We start from the raw sequence: 23,679 nt of genomic DNA on the forward strand, positions 1-23,679 counted from the left end.
TCCTGTAGTTAATGTCCTCTCGCGGGACCGGTTTGGGCGACATTTCATTTTTTTCCTTTCTTGCCTTTCCACTGACTCTCAGATGGGTGTTAAGTCATTACCTGAGCGTGAGAAGAATGAGTGTTTGGGACAAGCTCTGTTGGGTATCGATCGCCAAGGCCAGGGCTGTGAACATGACGCTGCATCGTTATTAGGCTGTTTGAGAAAGCAGCGTTATCTTCTGGGAACTTCTGCACGTTGAGCTAAGTTTATCTGAGAAGCAGCGTGTGAACAACACGTTTTAAATCGACTGCACCGTGTAATGGTTTTGTAATGCTGCAACTCAGATCCAATCCCTAATAACACATACAATTAGAGCCTCCTCTGTTGCCGGAGTTTCTGAAGTGGGTTTATCTCCCTAAAGATCAAAGCCATATTACACGCTTCTTCCATCAGTGAAAATCCACTTCTAATTGTTTAGTAGCATTCACAAACAATTTGAGTTTTAATTCATTCTATATACAACATGCTCCAGTAGTAAATATTTGACTGTTTACAGGCTTTTCAATCGACATAAGTGACTTTGCCACGCGAGTGTCTGAGTGTGCGATCCGTAACGTAGACAAAGATACTGTATAAGAGACGAGGCAAAAGCAAGGGTAAATGGTGAAAGGAACAAAAGACTGGAGAGCACCATACAGGGATGTGGCTGGGGCAGGTAATGCAGGGTAGAGAGAATAAATACAAGGCAAGTCAGATCGTTGTTAGCCTTCATGGCAGCACAGAGGTGACGGGGTACTGAGAGAAGCGTGTGACTTCAGGGTTTCTATTTCAATCCTGTTCCCAGGTTACAGTCTGTGTGGAGTTTTAGTACTTGTTCTACCTTTGTTTGTATGGATTTCCTACTACAACGTTTGTGAGCTATTGTTTAAAAGTTCATTTTTAAAAAAGATTGTAAAATTTGGAGGAATAAATAGACTTAATATCTGATATTAGGAGAAACACTTCCCCAAATTTTTACAACAAAGTCATAATATTAAGACAAAATGGCATCAAGTTCAAGGCCATGGATGGGAAAAAATATCTGCATGACATTCAGAAAGCTAGTGTATTTTCACAGGAAACAACAAGACATCAAGACAAGATAATTAGAAATATTGATCCTGAAGGACTGGAGCCTCTGTGCTCTTAGTCCCCTGTGCGTTATGTTATACAAACCCGTATGATAAATCCTATGATGAATCCATATTGCTGAACTGAACGCACCAGAGTTACAGCTGTTATGCGACCATCGATGGCATTAAAGGAGGTCACTTAATACAAATTAAAAATTTTGTAAGACACATCTGCCTACTAAAGAATAACTTCACTATATAATCTTCAATGTTCGTCATTTTAACACGTGCACCAATTTGTCATAGCATTATGGCATTGTGTTTAAAAATAAGATCTTAAATTTTAATAAATGTTCAAAATCTTGTATTTTAATTTTTTACACAATGGACATAAAAGATCTTTGTAACTGCTGCCCCAGGCATCATCCGGAAAACATGCAACTAGGCTGATTGGCTACGGTAAATTGCCTCTAGGTGTGTGTGTGTGTGTGTGTGTGTGTGTGTGTGTGTGTGTGTGTGTGTTCTTGTGCCAAGTGTTCCAGAAACACTGTGACCCTGATTACAGATGAATGAATGAATAAATCACAGCTATGGTTATTACAGGCCTAAGATGATAGCCAGCATGACCATAAACACACACACACACACACACACACACACATTTTCCTTTGTGAATATTCTAAAAAATATTGTCTCATTATTTGAATTATTATCATTAAAAATAAAGTTGCCAGAAAAGGTCAGCACAATGACAAGGTTTTGGGATATTTAGTGGTTCCTTAAAAAAGAGAGACACTCTGTTACAGGATTCTATATACAGTAGATCTTTACTTGACTTACCTGTTCTTGTGCTGCATGAATAGTTTTCTTTGTGTTTGGAAAAAAGGCTCCCTAGCTAATTTGTCAGTTTACTGTATGTTTCTTTCATCCTATTGTGTTAGTGCAACAATGAACTGAATCATCATTTCCTACCACTTTTTTGTTTCTGACACATTTACATCTTAAGAGCGCAGTCCATGCTTCTTTACACCGTTGTATATATTTCTATTAATCATTTTTAGTGTTGTGTGAATGCTGAATTAGCCCAGTTCATTCTGTTTGCTCTTTTAAGTGCATTAGAGAACACCATGTCATTAGTAAAGCCACTAATCTGCGTGTGTGTGTGTGTTTGTTTATATCTTAGTGTGTGTAGAGATTGAGTGTAATCAGAGTTGGGAGCCACAAGCAGGTCATTAGGTTTCGTTGTGCTGAATGAGGCTGCAGTTCTTCTGAGAAGGTGAAATATGGATTTCTTTAGCAGGGAAACCCTGAGAGCTATCGCAAGCTCTGATTGGAAGAGGAAATTAGCCTTGGTAATAAATCAGACTGGTGCTGACTTACACACACATACACACACGCACACATCTCCGAAAGGGAAATTATCCAAGTTTTTTCAACGTACTAAATAGCGCAGGTTGAAGGCGGCAGTCAGTTTCACACTTCCAAACTGCCAGTAACGCACATGACAGCCCCATGCAGTGATTCGCCTGGAGCATGGGAATGTTAGGCTCACATTCAAATAATCTAATTACTTTGTAAGCTCTTGACAAACCACTGAGATATCTGCCATTCATTCTGTTGTCACGTCCGGGTTATTGCTGATAATCAGCAGTTCCTCGTGTGTATCTGCTGACAACTGTGACGATTCAAAAATGTAAGATTAATTCAGAGATTTGTACATTTAGATACTAGAAGGGCGTCTCTGTGTGCTAATAGCAGCAGGAACGACACAGCCGTCGGGCTCGTCGTAAATCTTTAGGATATAAGTCAATTGACTGATGTAAAATTAGGAAGCCATTCACTTCCTGGATGAGATTAGGTGGAGAAGATGTGAGGTTTTGGACTTGATGTTTATTTCCTCTGAAGCAAGGGGAATTGGGAAGAGTTTGTCATGGAGATGCAAGTCAGCTTCATAGCCAGTGATTTTCCATAATAAAGAATACAAGCTTTTTTTTTCCCTCACAGCTTTGAACACTTGCTGTATTTTTTTGGGCTTTTTGTATCGGAAGATGTCGTCCGTTTTTTCAGTGGCTGTTTAACCACGTCTACGTCTTTATTTTAAAGAGGAGATATTCAGCTCGTCTTTAATAGAACACCTCAAGCAAAGCTGAGATCTTTTGTATTTGCTTGCTGATTTATTCATTGTGAAACGCAGGTGTTTGGTTCCTGAGTTCAGAACAGGTGATAAGATACAGCTGCACAGGTTAGAGCCAGGAAATAATGTTTAGTCTTTAACAAGCGCTAAATCTAATGATATAAAGAGAGACTGAGATGTGATCGCTAAAGATCGGTAGTATATTAGGAACAGGAGATTCTGCATGCTGCCGAATGGAAAGGAGACTTCAGGACGTGGCAGATCTTTTGCTTCAACTCTCTTTAAGGGCTCTTGGGATACTTACACTAAGTGTTCTTATCTTTCTAAAGTGGTTGGTCTTTGAACTCTATCTGATAGGAAGAAGCAAATATAAATAAATATAATGTTAGTGCATAAATGAATATATAGAAGTGTAAAGAATTTCATAAATCAGTAGTAAACACATATGTAGGCTTGTAGGTAAGTGTTGCTTTCTAATATCATAGATAAAATCTCCCATCTAAAGGCACCCTAGATCATTTTTTTTACTTTTTTTAATTCAGCGAAATCCATTGGTTTTTATGTTGAAATGCAAAACAAAAAAAAAAGGCTTTCGTTTACAGAGAAGGGTCCATGTAGGAGCTCTATAGAAAGCTAATAGTCCCTGATATCAAATGACGTCTTGACAAGTGAAAAGATCTTGAATATAGCTAAATGTCTTACTTCAGCTGTCAGGATCTAGCCCGGACGTTTTGCTTGTGCCATGTGTTTTTGTTTACGTTTCGTGTTCACGTGTCTGTCCCACCCTTGTCTAATGCCTTCCTGCCTCAGCACACATGTTTCTCATGTGTCTAATTGTCTCCCTATTTATTTCAGGGCACGTTTCCTCTGGCAGTATGGAATCCTCAGCTTTGTGTCTGTTTGGTTAGGCTTGTTTTCTTTTCTTTTCTTTTCCGCATTGTGCTTCCCGTTTTTTTAATAAATCGTGTTTTTAGCTATCCATTTGGGTCTGAATTGTATCCATAGAGACACCCGACGTTACCTGGCATCGGCACAATGATCTGCCAATAAAACAAGAATATTTCAAGCTTAAAATAAGACTTTTAATTAATAATTGTAAAGGTTTTAAAGGTTTTAGATTAAATAACTTATACTGCGTTTATTAATAATCATATAATAGGAAAGACAAGATAAACCTGGATATATTCAGGAGGTTACATTCCTTTATGAAGTACATTAACCAAACAAACGACTCTTAAAGAGCCTAGGAGTGGAGGCACAGCAGTTATGGAAACGTAATGTTAATATAACTTGGTACATCATATTCACACATGGAACAAAAAGCATTCTTTAACACTTTGAGTCAGGGGTCAGGATCTATAGTCACTAATTCAATCTCAGTACCAGAATACACTAAACGCCGTTAGCCTATTATGTGGACCTGTTATAAAAAGCAGCGATGTTTTAATCAGTCAGTTTGAAATCTGTTTTGCTATTCAGCACCATCACTGGCTGCAGTTCTACATTATTCCTGCACTCTTTTATAACCAAGTCTTTTTTTTGCCAGCTCTGTTGCATTTATATTTGGCACCTTGATATAGTTCCCTGTCATTGCTTATTAAGAAATTGTGGTTATGTTGCTCATTTTGTAGGTTTCTCTTGTACTATTTTGTGTATGATTACGGTTTTAGAATTTGAATAACGACAAGTTATCGCAGTTTTACTTTAGTTCTTGATTTTAGCTTTAGTCTGTGTGATCAGGCTGCGGTACAAACAGTGTTTCAAGACCTTGTTGTAGTCAGCGAACCTATCGTGACTTGTGCCACAGGAATCATTTAGGCCACGTTCACACTGCAGGTAAAAGTGGCCCAAATCTGATTTTTTTGGGGTCAAGTGACCAGGTCAGACCTCTTCAGGAGTAGTGTGAACAACTCAAATCTAGCCCAGATCTGATTTTTTCAAATCACTTCCATATGTGGTCCTGAATCAGACCCAAATCAGATTTTTTCCAATGTGGCCGCAGTGTGAACAACAAAGGCGGATTTGATGCGACTTTTACGTCAATCTACATGGACATTCGTCACAATTATGCGCCGGCGAGTTCGCACACAAACGTGACTATGCCTACAAAATGGATCAAATAATCAAAAGTTGCCCTCGACATTCGAAAATTTTCAAAACACTGCGACTCTGTGTTGCCATTACACAAACATTTAGAGAGAAAAGCGAAAATGTTTATTTCCTCCATAACCTCAACAACTTTAGCGCAACTGCGTGCTGCGTGTGACGTCATTGTTATTATTCGTTTGCGCATGCGGGTCAGTTCAAAACAGCAAACAGTTCACACTGGTATCTGATATAGGCCACATTTTAAAAGGTAATCTGAACAGCCAATTAGATCCAGGGGTATCTAATCTTATCTTTGAAGGTCCGGGTTTTCGCCACACCTGATTCTGCCTGTATAATCAGTTGTTCTTCGCTTTCTGTAGACTCTAGCATGACTTTTGCTTGGTTGGAATAAAAACTAGCACCTACTGTACACTGGCACTCTTTGAATAAGATTGGTCACCTCGATTTAGACCTGAACCAAGAAAAGCCCTTAGGTGGAGTGTGAGACCTTTTTTGTGTCCACGCAACACCTATGATTGCCTGACTGAAGAGAGAAATGGCAAGTAATGCACAGTACAGGAGAAGTCTTGTCAAAAAGTAGATCAAATTCACTGTGTCTTAAGTGTTACAGAGTGGAACATACAAGAGATAAACTCCCTCATCTGTTCTCCTGTTAATTTGCCAGAAGCTGTTTGTAGCTCTTCTGCCCTTTAGCAAGCTTTTGTGTCAGTATATCTAAAAAAAAAAAAAAAACAGCTTTCCTCTTGTAGATTCTGTGCATCATAGATTGTATTGCTTCTATTTGTAAAGAGCATTTATAGCATAAAAACTACACATGCTTCATTTTGTATTTATTGTTTATAACTTAGATAAGAAGAATTAAACACATGGGGATGTGATGTTACAACAAAATGGTGGTAACTTCAGGGTAGTAAAAGTAACTCCACTTCATAAAGCACCACATAATCTGGATCTGATGATCCATCTTATCCATTTCAGAACATCTACGGCCATATTTCTTTTCTGTATACATTTAACATGCGTTTCAGGGAAAAGAGGCACAGATTCTAGTGATCAGCTGAGGTAGAAGGGGGATTTTTCTACAGACTTGTATATGTGAGGTGATTAAGATGCAAGACATCAGGATAATATCGAATCGGCCATTATATCTCGATCAAACCTGTTATAACCAGTCTGGACACACAGAAGGGAGTCAAGCAGAAGCTGACCTGAGAATTTCCTTTTTTTTTTCTAGATGTAGCAGGAGTGTAGAGAAAAGTGCTGACCCATAAAACATGTTGTATTTTGTTGTTTGTGTGTGTGTGTGTGTGTGTGTGTGTATGTGTGCATGCAAAGGTCTGTGTTTAAATAAAAGCACAATTAAATCCAATCTGAACATTCACAGTTACAGTATTTCCATGTTTTGGGCTCGTCTTCATGAATGTCTTTCATATTCATTCAATGTCTTATTTTGTATCTGTCAGAATGATAGATGGCCTTCTGATTTTTCCTCAAAGCTTTTAAATTTGGTAAATTCAGAAATAATGCAACTACTGTAGTGGTGCTAATAAGAGCGACCGACTGTTTCGTTTTTTTGTGTTTCTGTGATCCACAATATGTACCAGAGTCCACTGGTGTTCATGCGCACGGTTTTACAAAAAACGAAGTGCGTCCAGAGAGCATGAAATAACCCTGTCTTACCTTTAACCCTAAACCTCCACCTCTGTCTGTTTTTCTTTGACACTCACATAATTTGTCTTGTTTACTCACTCTTTCTCTGCCTCCTTTCATTCACTTGCTTGCCCTCATTTTTGCTTTTGAACCTCTTGAAAGCTGAGAGCCTTTGAAAATCAATTGGGCAAAATTGTCTTCTGTGTGACTGTTTGTCAGCTTCCTTTTCTCAAGATCCCAGAAGCTGACGGATGTGTCCAGTCCATGTACGTACTCGTCTTCTCTTTCAGAACATTACCAGAAAATTTTTTCAGAATAAGCAGAAAACATTTAACACGATGCAAGTCTTCATTTCTTCCTTTTAAGTTCCCTGAATTTCTTCAAAGCCGGTAGAAGATATTTATTATTCATTCAAAGGCTGTAGACAGATATTTTTGCCATGTGTGTTCAAATCTGTAACAGTAATGTATGTGGCATACAGTGCCCTCTATCAACACTGTGTTGTACCAGAATTATGTTGAGTATTTCTCCACCTCACAAAAGTTTTGGACTCTATGCCGACTTTTAAGTGTGGTACAGTTACAGATTGCGTTTGTATTTGACTTGTTCAGGTCAAACATTATGTCAAAGCATTAAAGTATTGAATATTTGCCAAGCTAAGAATCATCCTACCTGTATCTGATGCTGAGAAGCTAGTTCATGCATTCATGACCTCTAGACTGGACTATTATAATGCATTACAATGCATCTTTAATAAACAGGCTACATTTAGCTGCCAGAGTTCTCACTAGGACAAGAAACTATGATCACATAACCTCAATTTTATCGTCTGTACACTGGCTACCTGTTAAGTTTAGAATTGATTACAAACTGCTGCTACTTAAGTACAAGGATCTTAATGGTTTAGCTCCCATGTATCTACAGCAACTAGTCTTCTAACACGTTACAATCCTTCACGCTCTCTGAGATCACAAAACTCAGGACTACTGGTAGTTCCCTGAATATCTAAGCCTACTAAAGGCGGTAAAGCGTTTTCGTATTTAGCTCCCAAACTTTGGAACAGTCTTCCTGATAGTGTTCGGGGCTCAGACACACTTTCCCCGTTTAAATGTAGTATCTCTTTAGTCAGGCGTACACATAATACTTCACATAACGTCGCTGTCGGGCGGAATCCTCGTATCTCCAAAACCATTATTTTTCAGGAAATTAAAAAACGCGTACCTTATCTGCAGTGCACAGGGTTTAGTCTACATTGCAGTGGATTGTCTTACGCTAAATTCCTGTCCTCAGACGAGCACCAGAACTAGCGGGGGTCAAGATTTTTTTTTGTTTTGAAGACATTTACCTCAGAAGACGTGTTGTTTCTTTGCGTCTCTTCTTGATTAGAAATATGCTGCGAAGCTCTCCTGTGGAGTGAGGAAGAGGTGGACAGTTGAAGTGTCCAATGGAGTTATGAGATTTGCACTCAAGCTATTTTCAAGACTTTAGATTGGTTAATAACTTGTAAAAATAACAAACCCACGTGGGGACTGACCAATAGCATCGATATGTGAAAAAATATGAAATTGACCAAATTTGGACATACGAGGTTAATCTTGTGTTCTAATACATTTGACCAAATGCACATTATCATCTACATTTAAATAGATCTAATATTAATCTTGAATTTTTTCACGTATGAAGTATTATATTAATCTGTATATTATTCTGTAAAGCTGTCCATTGTAAAAAGCTATACGAATAAATTTGAATAGAATTATAAATTTGAATCTCAGGTTTTATTGATTCCTTCATATTGCTTCATCAAGTAGTCATAAGAGGAAACAACATCCAAACCTAGACCTCAGGTTAAAAAAATGGCATCATTATTTTTATGCTCCTGACTCTTTGAGGGAATTAAGCCTTATTCAGATTGGATTAGTTGATCAGGGAATGTTGAATGCTGAATATTGTTAATAGCTTTTGTTTACACGTCTCCTCAGCGATAAAGATTTCACATGCGGACAGCACTAAAATGTCTACATGAGCAGAGATTCTAACAGCGTGTTTTCTACACGTTTACATTTACATTTACATTTACAGCATTTATTGCCCTTACCTACATATTTACATTTATGCCCTTATCCAGAGCGAAGTACATAAGTGCTTAAATCTCTAACATTGGATATATTAATGCTGGCTCACTAGGTTACATACTTAAATACCATGAGTTTAAAACATTTGTTCAAAGTTACAATGAAAGTGTCAAAGGTCGTGTTTGTGTTTTTTATTTATTTATTTATTTTTTATATTAAATGAAAACGGTAGGGAAAGAAGTGCTAGTTGAAGTGTTTCCTGTATAAGTAGCTCTTCAACCGCCGCTTGAAAATAGCCAGTGACTCGGCTGTCCGGACCTCTAGGGGAAGTTCATTCCACACATCTGTATTTTTGTGCCATATGATCATTCTCCTTTCACATCATCATCCAAGCGGTCATAGAGGCATTGGGAAGGAGAAGACACACTGGCCATTATGCTGTTTGTGGGCGAACTGGCCATTATGCTGTTGAAGTTCCAGCATCAATTTAAAAATACAATTAAAAAGCATCATAAAAGTATGCAGTCAACCTTTTTTTTCTTTTCTAACTATGCAAGGTGAGACAACTTAATTGAAAATCATCGTTCCAGACTAATCACATTGGTGTTGAATTTGGACCCTAAAAAAAGCTTTGGACCCCCTAGCAATAGCTTAACCAGGGTGGCAATAAAATTGCAGTACCCCAAGTTACCCCATAAGCCCCTTTTAAATAGTGCTTTCCCTTCCAACATCACACTTCTATTATACAGATATATAGATAAATGATGACAGGTGCTGTTGTTTTGTAAAGGACTTTGTTTTAAGGATCTGTATGCTCTCGTAAATACTGTACGCTGTTGTGGCTGGCATCTTGTTCCAGTTTTCTCTGAGCATCTGCTATTGTTTTGTGTTTCGTCTCATGATTATGTTTATATCAGACACACGGCCCATTGTTTAATACGTCCCATTACTTAAAAATAGAATATGGTCATTTATCTGAAACAGGGTATAAAATAGACATGTAACACAAAATGTATATAAGCGTGTCTATGACTTTATACTATACTATATTGTCACGAACACAGGATAAAAGGGACCCAAACGCAGGATAGCAAAATAAACAGGGTTTAATAACAAAAAACATGAACCATAACACAGACTAGACCAGACAAAGACAACAGTTGATTCCGCGCTGCACAAGGCAACGTGGCACAGTTAAATAGACAATAATGATGACGACAATAGGAAACAGGTGTGTGGAAACGGGAGGAGGAGACAAAGGTGGGGCAGACACGTGACGAAGAACATAAACAAAAGGCACATGGCCGAAGTCCGGGCTGAGTCCTGACAACTATATTGTCTAGATCATTTTAATTCACCACCTTTACTGATATTTCAGTTGCACAGCCAATCAGACGTGTGAAAACCGCTAGGAGTATCACCTTGACTCTTCTGACAGATAAAAGGGCTATGCTTAGTTAAAATATATATATTTTTTATTAATAGCGGTGTAGACGTCCTTATTCTAAATACACACGCTAGATTGTTAGCAACATAAACAATCATTTTAGCAAAGACACCCTGAACCTATGAGCTGTTAAATCAGGTCTCTTAGTACATCGAATCACTTGTACACATTGTTTTGTATTATTTCTTAACAAATAGCTTCTGGAATATAAACGTCCATTGTAATGATTCAATTTTTGATCATTACTACACTGAAGAAAGCGTATTGCTCCTTCCAGAGTACATGCAAAGCCCAGCTAATGACAGCCAAGGAAGACCAGCGTGTCTTTGATTCTGCACAGCAGGTAGTAGTGACCCGCATGAAGACATGGAGACTGTTATAACACCTTTTCCTAAGTTTTAATGACTACTGCTGTTTGACACAAAGAAATCAAGAGGCCAGAAAGAAGATGAAGCTTGGACAAGTTAAAGTAACGACATTTGCGAAAAGGCCTCTTACAGGCTATAATAGAAGCAATCATCACTGACTTTCTGATCGACAGGAAACAGTACGCGAAAAGGAACAGGACGAAACGCAGCATTCGCCGTGTGAGCTCCATTGAGTTCTGTCCTCTTTTCAGCTCTCTTTTTTACGGCATCCATGACCCATGTGTTTGTTATTATTTTCTGAAGAAGAGCTATTAATTGGTTTTATACTTAAAAGTGACACACATGTACGTATACAGGCAGGAGGCAGAACACATGGCGTCCCAGAAGAGTTTCGCAGATCTGGATGCAAACCCTTTAAAATCTGTCAAGATGATTGTGAGCTGCAGTTCTATAAGCGGTTTTAATAAGATTTTCATCATTGGATTTCAGTTGCTTGGTAAATTCAGCAACACTCTTGTCAGAAATTAGATCCTGTCCTGTGTGGGTTTACTATAGAGTATCAGACCTGACTATAATTCACAATACATCGTAATGAATCAGCTCAGCTTTTTGGCTTGTTTGACTTTATTGGAACTTTTTTGTTCCATAATTTATTTATTTTTTTTGTCGTACTGTAACTCTTTTTTTTTTAGCCTTATATTATTATTAAACATAAAATTTGCTAGACAATTAACAGCATTTTGTTTACTATATATAGTGCTGTAGAACATTGCGTATAATTATACACATATAAATATGTATATAATCAGTAAGCTATGTGCTTGATTGTTCAATTAAATGAATGAAACTTGAAATATTTATTTAGTAGCGATGGAGAAGCAAGGCCAGATGTCTATAAATCATTAATGGTAATTGCAGGAGGCAGTTCTGAGTTCTTCATTGCTGGTCTCCTGGGCTGGTCTCTGTAGTGGAGGTGGCATCTGCTAGTGTGGCACTCTGTGGGATTAATCTGGAAAACTCTTTGGTACTGTACAGGTACGATCTGCGTCATGTAGGAGAGAAACACAGCCATATGTTTGGCTCCTTAAACAGCCAACGCATGCCGGTGGTTTCTGAATTCAGACTGCGCATGCTTTGGCCAGTTTATGCACAAGGCAAAGTGTACAGTGGGGACATGAATAATTCACTTTGTTTGACAGAGCGAAAGAGGAAATGAGAAGAGCTTCAGAGTGGAATAAGACAGAGTATGAAAGAGAGAGAGAGGATTCGAGAAACAGAGAGAGGTGTCTGAAATCTATTGGGACTTTTTATTCAGTTGCCTAGTATGGAGTATAGCGTAAATATTTCACTCGACATCACTGAGACATCAAAGTTTGGCTTTTCTAACCAGTTCGCATAGTTAACGGATGGTACATAGACTCATCGCTGCTGTATCTGCATGCATGGTTTGTTGTTTTGTCACATTTTGTCTGGCTTGTAGGCTACAGGCTTGTGTGTGTGTGTGTGTGTGCTGGCCAACTGCAACTGTATGATGTAATGAAGATGAAATATGTATCTTATACTGCTACAAGCTTTTCAGCATCATAAGAGCTTCCAGAAAATATCCCTCTTACAAATCTTTCTCTTAGAAGTATGAAGTATACAGGTATCTACAGTACTTTTATACTTCAGCTTCCGTATGCTAGCATCTCTATAGCATCTCATACATTTTCATTGGTTTGAATATAAGGCTTAAATTTTCTTTTACGTTCAGCATAACAAAAGGACAGTAACTGAAGTGTGTGTTTTGTGTGTTCCATTCAAAAGCTGTGTCTGAGAGTGGAACAAAATGAAACAAGAGGCTTAATGTGCTCTGGTGTTCAGGTTTACCAGGTCCCAGGAAAAAAAAAAATCACTTGTCTCAAAAACTGCACACACATATCTGTTTGTCGTTTCAAAACGATCCCTATTTGTCGTTTAAAAAAACAAATAAATAAAAAGTCACTTTTGCTGGTGTGGCTTCAGGCGGTGTGTCTGAAGCACAAGGAGCTTTATTTCACATTGTGCTGTTAGCTCAAGGCACGTGAGTCTCTGTAGCTCTGGCATAAACTTAACAATCACTTCAGAGATTTCTTAAACAACGTGCTGAGCAGTAGGCTTTACACCATTCATAATACAGAATAAGTTTCATACTTTTTCAGAGATTGAATGTTTATCTTTTCTCACCGTATTCTATGACAATATCACTGATAATGACAACGTAGCCCTGCGATGGGTTGGCACTCCGTCCAGGGTGTATCCTGCCTCGATGCCCGATGACGCCTGAGATAGGCACAGGCTCCCCGTGACCCGAGAAGTTCGGATAAGCGGTAGAAAATGAATGAATGACAATGTATGATGATCATGTTTATGATAGTTTATGATAAAAATGAATGCATTTCTGATACACAGACGTATTTAACGAAATGCCTTGGATTGCAGCCCTACTTCAGACATTATATTGCTTAATGTGTATGCGTTTACATTCTCCAAAGATCACCCAACAAGACTGTCATGTTTTACATATTGATATCTGTTTCCACTGACATTCTATAAATATAAGTAGGCACATTTTTTACTTTGTTTACAGTTTAAATGATTTGATACTGCTGTGAATGTAGGTGTTTATAGAGAGGTAAACAGATGGCTGAGGTGGGTCTCTGTCAGCAGATGTGCTGGGGTTGTTGCCATCAATCTACTTCACCTTGGCCACCAACTCACAGTCAGGTGCGTCAATAGTAAACACTTGGCCACAGGCTCTTCTCAATAAAAAATAATAAAGCAGACTTTTAACATGATCTCGCATCCAGAGATTGTACCAGCTCCAGCTGTGTTCCGTCTCATGAAGATTTTGGACCTTCATTGAGATGAAGCCAACCATGTGAGGATCCTGCGGCATCTAAACATGTAGCAGCTCCAGTTGGATTCCGCTTCATGAAGTATTAGGACATTCTAAGAGACGATGCCAACTCCATGTTGTGTTTGAGGACAACAACCTTCTAATCAATACACAACTGTCGGACTGTATATTTATAATCGCACCCTTCAGTGTCACCCGAATGAGGATGAGGTTCCCTTTTGAGTCTGGTTCCTCTCAAGGTTTCTTCCTCTTGCATCTAAGGGAGTTTTTCCTCGCCACAGTCGCCTCAGTCACCTCAGACTTGTTCATTGGCAATAAATACAAACATGTTTAAATATAAGTCTAATATTAATTTTAATCTTCATATAAAATTTCATCTTTGTATATTACATTTTTTGTATTATGTTTCTCATGTTCTGTAAAGCTGGTTTGAGACAATGTCTATTGTTTAAAGTGTTATACAAATAAAACTGAATTGAACTTAATTGAATTGACACAATTCCCATATGTGTGGGGATGTAGTAGCCTAGTGGCTAAGCTGCTCTGGATAATGGTGTCTGCTAAAACCTTTAAAAGTTATGAGGGTTGATCTTGAGGTGGAACTTGAGCATTACTATTGCATCTATATAAAAGTTTCACGTACACATGAATATTCCTGTATTACTCACTCATTTTCTACCGTTTAACCGAACTACCTCGGGTCACGGGGAGCCTGTTCCTATATCAGGTGTCATCATGGCATCAAGGCAGGATAAACCCTGGACGGTGTGCCAACCCATCACAGGGCACACACAATTTTCCAGAGATGCCAATCAACCTACCATGCATGCCTTTGGACCGGGGGAGGAAACCGGAGTACCCGGAGGAAACCCCCGAGGCACGGGGAGAACATGCAAACTCCACACACACAAGGCGGAGGCGGGAATCGAACCCCCAACCCTGGAGGTATGAGGCGAACATGCTAACCGTGAGCCACCGTGACCCCGTCCAGTATTACACTGCCTCAAAAAAACCGACACAACCTGCATCTCTTCAAATTCACGGTTGTAGCGTAGCCGTGGGACATCTGTTTTTTTTCCCCAGAACAAAAGTGTATATTTTTTTCATCCCACGGAAGCCATAAGCTATCTGAAAGTATTCTGAAAGCTCCTCTGATACCTAGAGAGTAATTAAATTAAGATCATGCACTAAGTGTACAGATAGCAGTTTTAATTAGGTTTTCATTTTTCATGTAGCATCCTGCGTGGTTTAAGTAGCTTCCATTTATTTAACCTAAAGGCACCAGATACATCAGGTGCTCTAGATTTGCCAAAACAGCGTCCATATTTTCTTATGTTGTGTCTGTCTTGAAGATTTTTCCTACTGCAGCAATTTAGCTTTTTACACACAATTTCTTACAAGATATTTGCAAAAGTGCTGTTGCTTTCTAAAAACTTTTTTCTTCAGTCATGTTCTTTTTCCTTACATATTTATTCAATAATCCTCAACGAGGAGCGCATGCTCAATAATAGCTCAATAATAGAGAATCCTCAATAATAGCTCTACATTTGAATGACATATGCCTTAATCCAAAAAGACTTGCTTTAGGCATAATAAAAAAAAAAAACATACAATTATACAAGTAAAAAAGCATGAAATATAATATGTGATATAAAACAATCGAATTGATGACAAATACTGTAGATATACTGTAGATATTAACCCAGACAAATGCAAGCACACGAAAGCCACACGACTGCATTACGCCATCTGGGAGAGTTTTGTGAGGAACAGAAAATCTCCTTAATTCCAACTTGAGCACATGAACAAAATCACACACAATATATGAATATAAAGCATCAGTTCCATCCAGTAAATATATCTTTCTTATCTTCAAAAGAACATTTTTTTTCATTTATATACTAACACTCCTTTATTTATTTATTTATTTGTTTGTTTGTTTGTTTGTTTGTTTAATACATTTTTTATGCATTAATTTATTCATTCTCTTCGGAACATGAAGTGTTTATGTCCATTAGTTTCTCATTATAAGCTGTTGTAGAATGGACATTATTTACATTTATTTACATTATATTGTTCCCTTCTGAGCCTGGTTCCTCTCAAGGTTTCTTCCTCATATCCTCTCAGGGAGTTTTTCCTTGCCGCCGGCTTGCTCATTAGAGATAGGGATAGATATATAGTATTTTAAATTTTAAATTGATATTTTTAATTAAATTTAAACTTTAATCGTATATATTCATTTATTTATTTTTATTCTTATTTTTTCTACTTATTTTTCTTATATAAATTTCCTTTTTTTCTTTTTTTTTTCTCCCTTCTGTTTCTATACTTCTATAATTAAAATAACTATAATGAAAATTATAATAAGAATTAAAAGCGCTATACGAATAAATTGAATTTAAATTTGAATTTATGTTGGAAGATACCTTACTTTCGGGTTTGGTTGTTTAAATCAATGCTTTCTGAATGCTTCCTAAATTACAACTTTTAGTTTTTCCCCATGTGATTTCTGTAGTATGTCAAAATGCTTTCAGTTCACCATTGTTAAGAATTAATTTTATCTAAGTAGCCAGATCAGCTAGCTAGCTATTAGAGTACAAAGCAGTCCACAGTGTTCCACAGAGTATTACAGAGCATTCACTCATTCATTCATCGTTGTGCTTTTCCTGTTGGATGGCTGAGAAGCACAGCTCAGACCAGTGACAGATACCAGCTCCTCCTCTAACTGACCATTCTAACTGACTCCTCTTGATTTAGAGGAGCAGTGGCTCTACTCTGATCCTTTCCCAGATTGCCAGATTGCCAGTTCTGCTGCCTGTGTCAATACTGAGCACAACACACACGCACATCAACTGTATGGACTGTACAGATCTACGCTAAATACACACACTTCCAATATATATCCATCAAACTGTTTACATGCTGTTTTTGCACACTTTTTTTTGCTCTTTGCACATGTTGTCTCACATTTCAGTCATTTGCTGTTTTGCACAATCCTTTACAATGCCTCATGTAATTGCTGCTACTGTATAACACTGTGTTCATTCCAGTATTTCTGCACATGCAATAATGGATGAACATACAGTATTTACACTGGTCTGTGCTGTTTCTGTTTATTGTCTTTTGTATTGTCTTGTATTTTTTGTTTGCACTGTCTATTGTCCTGCACTGTCTTTTGTCCTCCTATTGTTTGTCTTGGCCTGCACTGTCTTGTTTGTCTTGTTTGTCTTGTCCTGCACTGTCTTGTTTGTCTTGTTTGTCTTGTCCTGCACTGTCTTGTTTGTCTTGTTATGTCTTGTCTGTCTTGTTTATCTTGTCCTGCACTGTCTTGTTTGTCTTGTTTGTCTTGTCCTGCACTGTCTTGTCTGTCTTGTTTGTCTTGTCCTGCACTGTCTTGTTTGTCTTGTTTTGTCTTGTCTGTCTTGTTTGTCTTGTCCTGCACTGTCTTGTTTCTCTTGTTTGTCTTGTCCTGCACTGTCTTGTTTGTCTTGTCCTGCACTGTCTTGTTTGTCTTGTTATGTCTTGTCTGTCTTGTTTATCTTGTCCTGCACTGTCTTGTTTTTTTTTGTTTGTCTTGTCCTGCACTGTCTTGTCTGTCTTGTTTGTCTTGTCCTGCACTGTCTTGTTTGTCTTGTTTTGTCTTGTCTGTCTTGTTTGTCTTGTCCTGCACTGTCTTGTTTCTCTTGTTTTGTCTTTTTGTCTTGTTTGTCTTGTCCTGCACTGTCTTGTCTGTCTTGTCCTGCTCTGTCTTGTCTGTCTTGTCCTACACTGTCTTGTTTGTCTTGTCCTGCACTGTTTGCACCAGGTCTCACAGATGCACTTTATGTATCTAGGACTAACTTGCTAAGTCCTTATAGCTCTGTCTTTGTTCTATGTAGCACCCTGGTCCTGGAGAAACCTTGTCTCTTTTCACTGTACTGCAACAGCTATATATGGTTGAAATGACAATAAAAGCTTCTTGACCTGACCTGACCTGACCTGACCTGACCTGACCTGACCTGACCTGACCTGACTTGACTTGACTTGACTTTATTCTTTCTGTTACTCCCAACAGCTTGTGACTGTAGGTGAGAATAATGACGTGCAACTTTGTCTTGCATGTCATATACATGTATGTAATTACATAGTGATGGAAAGGGTCAGAATCTGGAGTCTTGAAGACCAAGGCTAGAGCTTCAAAGTTAGGTCTCAATCAATTGCAAGCTTAATTTAAATACAAATTAAGGAATATAATAAATTAAGATTGTCCTTAGATTCCTTAAATTCATTGTATTTTTGAGTAAACAGTAGTAACTGTAGTGCGGCGTGGAAGAAGCCCATTAGCTTTGCTTTAAGCAGCAGTTTAAAATCCGCTGTTTTCTTCTTCTGCTTCACAAAGAGACCAGGCTGTGCTATGGAAGGACAAATGCATGTACATTTGCATGACTTAGACTGAAACGACAGTTTAGAACATAATAAGCATGTGCAAACAAGTGTAACGAGAAAGAGAGAGTGAGAGAGCAGGGTCACTATTAGAGTGATAGCGCTCACAGATAGAGAAATCCATTTCAGCGACAAAAGTGAATTAGGACAAAGGAGGACAGTAATGAAAGTGAGAGATGGGCAAATTGGTGATGTTCACCGGGGTGAGAGTGGTGGAGTGGGGAGATGTGGTGTTGGAATGAGGAGGCTGATTTTACCCATTGATACGAAAGGAAACACAAAGGCACCTGAACACGAATCAGTGAAGACTGCAGGATGTGCGCATTGATCTATGGTGGAGGACATTCAACGTGATAATAAAGTGAAATGCAACAAGAAAGAATGAAAAGAAAGAATAAAGTGAAGTGATAATAAAGTGAAAAGAAAGAATGAACTAGTCGCTTAGTGTTCTCCAAGGTGGTAGGCAGTAAGTGTTGCATCACATTTGGCAGACACCATCATCCAGAGCAACTTACAATTATCTCATTAATACAATTGAGATCATTTATACAATTGAGAATTAAGGGCTTTGCTCAAGGGCTAAGCAGTGAACCCTGGGATTTGAACTTACAACCTTATGATCAACATTCAAGCAGCTCAATCACTGTGCTAGCTATTAATAACTATTAATATTGACGATCACAATTTAATGCTAAAGATTATTCAGCAAGTAACTTGTTGGAAATTTGTTTTTAACTTTCACCTTAACCATGACAGCATTTTATGAGAAATTAACCATGTTTTATAGTGTGTGTGTGTGTATGTGTGTGTGTGTTATGTATTGTGTTATGATTCTTGCCAATTGATGCAGCATAGCATATGGTCAAACCTGGTAAACACACACACACACACACACACACACACACACAGTCAGATCGTTCATTTGACTCCTAACCACAGATCGACCATGTAATTCATGCTGTCTATTAATTGCTTTGAAAATGAGCTGTGATGATGACATTAGCATGAAATCAATAAAAAAAACCATGATGGGACTTGATTCATTTTCTTTCTCGCTCCATAATATTATGCAATCAATGTTTTAACCTTTAAAAATTATTCAACAATAAACAAAGCCAGAAAACCTTGCACACAACTGCACTATAGCTTGTTACTGCATGGTGATAAAAATTAATGTGATACTGTAGATTTTAAGACTATAACCATTCTTTCTTTTTTTTTTTTTTTTTTTTTGCAGATCTCTTTATTTTCTGTTCCTCCTCTGTAATCCCCTCTAGTATCCCCCTTTCTCCTCCCCTCCTTTTCCGTCCTCATCTCTTCCGTGCGTGTGTGCATGTGTGTGAGTGTGTGTGAGAGAGAGCCATGCTGGGGGTATGAGTGTGTGTGTACGCGTGTGAGAAGGCTATGCAGACGGTGCTCCACACACACGGAGCATGCTTGTGAGTGAAGGCTCCGGCCAACATGAGCCTCCCGAGCCCAGAGCGCGTCCACAGCAACAGCCCAAACCCGCGTGCATCCTCCTCCCTTTCTTGCTCCCTCCCTCGCTCCCTCCCTTGCTCCCTCTCTTCATCCACGATCCTCAGCCGCACCGCCTTTCCTGCGCCAGCCAGGGGGACAGCTCCTGCAGTTCCCACGGTGACGGTTGCCGAGCGCCGGCCTGCCCCATGGAGGAAGCCCAAGGCAACACGCTGGTCGTCCGCATCGGCATCCCCGACCTGCAGCAGACAGTGAGTACACTTGTCTCTCCAAACTCTCCCGTCTTTTTCTCACTCCTCTCTCATCTCTGTAGAGCTTTTTCGCCCCACTCTGTCCCATTCTCTCCTCGTTGCCAGTTCTCCTGCACGCTCCCTGACATGCTCGTTCGTTGTTTTCACGCTTTCCCTTTTCACTCTGTTTTCTATCTAAATAAATCAAATAAGCTCTTTTCATTAGCAGTGACTTTGACAAGTGAGCACTTAAGCAGGGAGAGCGAGCAGCAAGAGGTGAGAGAGTGTTTGCCTTGTGGGACCGGTGTAATTCTTACAATGGGTGATTTTGCCTCTTGAGCTGTCAAACTTGACAGGTTGTTGCCCTGTAGTGTACTGTGTCCCCGCAGCCTGTTCAAGAGAAGCACACATATGGCTGTGATGGATAAGAGAGAGAGAGAGAGAGAGAGAGAGAGAGAGAGAGAGAAAATGAGGTACCCTTCTCTCCTAGTAGTTACTAACCTGTATGATTTCTGAGGACAGATCATGCTGTACCCATGTAGTTAATTTAGTTTCTGCGTCCAGCAGGGATTGCTGTGTTATTGTGGAGATCTTCAGGTTTAAATGGCATCTGTGTGTGTGTGTGTGTGTTTGTGCATATGTGTGTGTGTGCGTGTGTGTGTGCATATGTGTGTGTTCGTGTGTGTGCATGTGTGTGTATGCGCGTGTGTGTGCATGTGTGTGTGCATGTGTGTGTGTGCGTGTGTGTGCATATGTGTGTGCGTGTGTGTGTGCATGTGTGTGTGCATGTGTGTGTGTGTGTGCGTGTGTGTGTATATGTGTGTGCGTGTGTGTGCATGTGTCTGTGTGCGCGTGTGTGTGTGCATGTGTCTGTGTGCGTGTGTGTGCATATGTGTGTGTGTTTGTGTGTGTGCGTGTGTGTGTGCATGTGTGTGTGTGCATGTGTCTGTGTGTGTGTGTGTGCATATGTGTGTGTGTGTGTGTGCATATGTGTGTGTGTGTTTGTGTGTGTGCGTGTGTGTGTGTGTGTTTGTGTGTGTGCGTGTGTGTGCTTGATTTATGCAATTTGAGGCCTGGATGTGAACATAAGTATGTGCAGACCCTGCAGTGACAGAGGTTATTCTAAAGACTCCTTGCAGTTTACTTGTTTGCTGTATAATTTGTTTTGCATGCTCTGTTGTGTCCCAGCAAGTTGTATTATCACAACTTCCTTTTTGGTTTCAGTTATGGTGGCAGCAAAATCGTTTTTCTCATTGTGAATCATGACTGTTATTGAGAAGTAAGCTCAGATTTCTTTTAAATATTGGAATAATTGCTTCATACAGTTTGGAAAATCCATGCTGTACCTAAACCTTTTCTAATTACTCCTTTACTCCATTACTCCTCTGCTTTCTGCGTGAGATTCCAAAAAAATCCTGTCCAGGTGTCCGATTGCTAATAGGTGAGTTTGTGTGTGTGTGTGTGTGTGTGTGTGTGTGCGTGTGTGTGTGGAACTCATTAAAAGAAGAAAGCCGAAGTGTTGTGTGTCCTTTAGGGACGTCTGTGCTTCTGTGCTAATAGAGCAGGGTGAATGAGAGCACAGAGAAATCTGTAAATGTCATACTTTCACAAGCAAACTCTGCTCTATGCCGCTTTCAAATGTTAATTCGCACATGCTGAATGTGACCACATTCACTCCATGCATTAGAATACACAACTCTTAGTGCAATGGGTTTTTATAGAATGTCTAACTGAAGTATAATTATGAATATATCTGTACGCTTGTATATATGTATGTGTGAAATAAATGTGGAATTTTATTTGGATGTAAACCCGTATAAACCCACTATTGGGATGTAAACCCACTATTGCAGCTCTTGAATCAGAATTGTAACTGGTTTTGACCTTCAACTAGGAACCAAAATGAAAACGCACCATCTCGGAATTCCTACTCGTAAACTCTAGACGGTTTCCACAACCCCTTGCTTTAATGTACAACACTACATGGCTACACAGTGATGTTCTAATGGGATAACATAGCTGGTTAAATTGCTGCTAACAAACATAGCATCCATTTTTTTTGTTGTACTTTGTAGCTCGAGCGCACACTAATAGAAAACGACGTACAGTAGTTCAAAATTTCTACCTCCGAGGTAAGTCAAATGAAGCATATGCCCATGGAAAAACTGGCCAGCAATGTCAGCATGTCACAAATAAACACTGTAAATGCATTGTGAGCTTCATCTGAGCTCTTGCTCACGTCTGAATGAAAGGAAAAAACCTCCAGCATTCGGTACTCCAGCTTGCATTTTTTGTCGCGTCCCATGGGATCTCAGTCCCAATGCACTGTGGCTCTTCCTGGCAAGCTTTCTGTAGAACAAAGTGCCTCTTATTCATATCTGTATTTGTATCCATTTAGAAGACATTATTCGTTCAACCTGTATAACATCATCGTATATTAGTACAGTGCATGTATGTGAAACCTGAAAAACACTAACCTGACTCCTTTAGACCTCAGACAGGAAAGCAGATAGTATTTTATCTCTTCAAGCTGGGACACTTCCATGTTCCATTTTGCTGTACTCTTTCCCAGGAACCATGAGAAATGCATTAGCCGCTACGACATTGTACACTGTTGTGTTTGTGTTTAGAGCCACCGCTTTTAATTTCTCAATCATATCAGATGTTAAACAGCGAAGAAGATATAATAAAGACGAAGCGAGATAACCTGTGCTGGTTTTTCTGACAAGAATCTTTCACCGTGAACAAAGCAGTAGCCTTGAACTTTGAACTCTGCAGAGAGTAGAAACACAACAGGGATTTTGAGATACTGGGATCTCAGTGGTGAGCTCAAGATAGTGATAGACACACACATTCACCTTTTCTCCTCAAAAACCGTCCTCATTCTCTTATGCATACTCTACATCTTGTCTCTTCAGTCTCATATACAAGGTGCATCTCAATAAATTAGGATCTCATGGAAAAATTTATTTATTTCAATAATTCAACTCAAATAGTGGGGGCACGGTGGCTTAGTGGTTAGGACGTTTGCCTCACACCTCCAGGGTTGGGGGTTCGATTCTCGCCTCCGCCTTGTGTGTGTGGAGTTTGCATGTTCTCCCCGTGCCTCGGGGGTTTCCTCCGGGTACTCCGGTTTCCTCCCCTGGTCCAAAGACATGCATGGTAGGTTGATTGGCATCTCTGGAAAATTGTCCGTAGTGTGTGATTGCGTGAGTGAATGAGAGTGTGTGTGTGCCCTGCGATGGGTTGGCACTCCGTCCAGGGTGTATCCTGCCTTGATGCCCGAGGTACACACACACACACACACACACACACACCTTGTGACCCGAGGTAGTTCGGATAAGCGGTAGAAAATGAGTGAGTGAGTGAGTGAACTCAAATAGTGAAACTCATGTATTCAGTACACACAGAGTGAAGTAGTTTAAGTCTTTGGTACTTTTAATTGTGATGATTTTGGCTCATATTTAACAAAAACCCACCAAATTTCTATCACTAACACAATGGTGATTTAACCACCTTTGGTGCTTTTGGATCTTTATAAAGCTGGTCAGCAGATGGAAGCATGAAGTGCTCTAAAATTTCTTGGTCAACCACAGTGGACCAAGACCAGCAAATGACATTGTACCCTAAATCATCACAGACTGTGGAAACTTAACACTGGACGTCAAGCAACTTGGGCTATGAGCTTCTCCACCCTTCCTCCAGACTCTAGGACCTTGGTTTCCAAATGAAATTCAAAACTTGCTCTCATCTGAAAAGAGACTTTGGACCACCGGGCAACAGTCCAGTTCTTCTT

At 39.3% G+C, this 23,679-nt stretch overlaps 1 protein-coding gene across 6 annotated transcripts in view; it reads left to right on the top strand.

Annotated features, from left to right (window-relative positions):
* The window catches only part of shank3a (SH3 and multiple ankyrin repeat domains 3a), a 242,946-nt gene that overhangs the window by 47,708 nt on the left and 171,559 nt on the right, over positions 1 to 23,679 (top strand). For all 6 annotated transcript variants that reach the window (XR_009649025.1, XM_060878260.1, XM_060878263.1 and 3 more), the window contains one exon: positions 19,415 to 19,904. Coding sequence is in view for 5 of the 6 variants with exons in the window: in XM_060878260.1 (XP_060734243.1) it covers positions 19,611 to 19,904 (294 nt within the window). In the remaining variant the exon portion in view is untranslated. The remainder of the gene's footprint in view (positions 1 to 19,414; positions 19,905 to 23,679) is intronic.

This window comes from Tachysurus vachellii, chromosome 9, assembly GCF_030014155.1.
Source record: "Tachysurus vachellii isolate PV-2020 chromosome 9, HZAU_Pvac_v1, whole genome shotgun sequence".
NCBI classification, from domain to species: domain Eukaryota; kingdom Metazoa; phylum Chordata; class Actinopteri; order Siluriformes; family Bagridae; genus Tachysurus; species Tachysurus vachellii.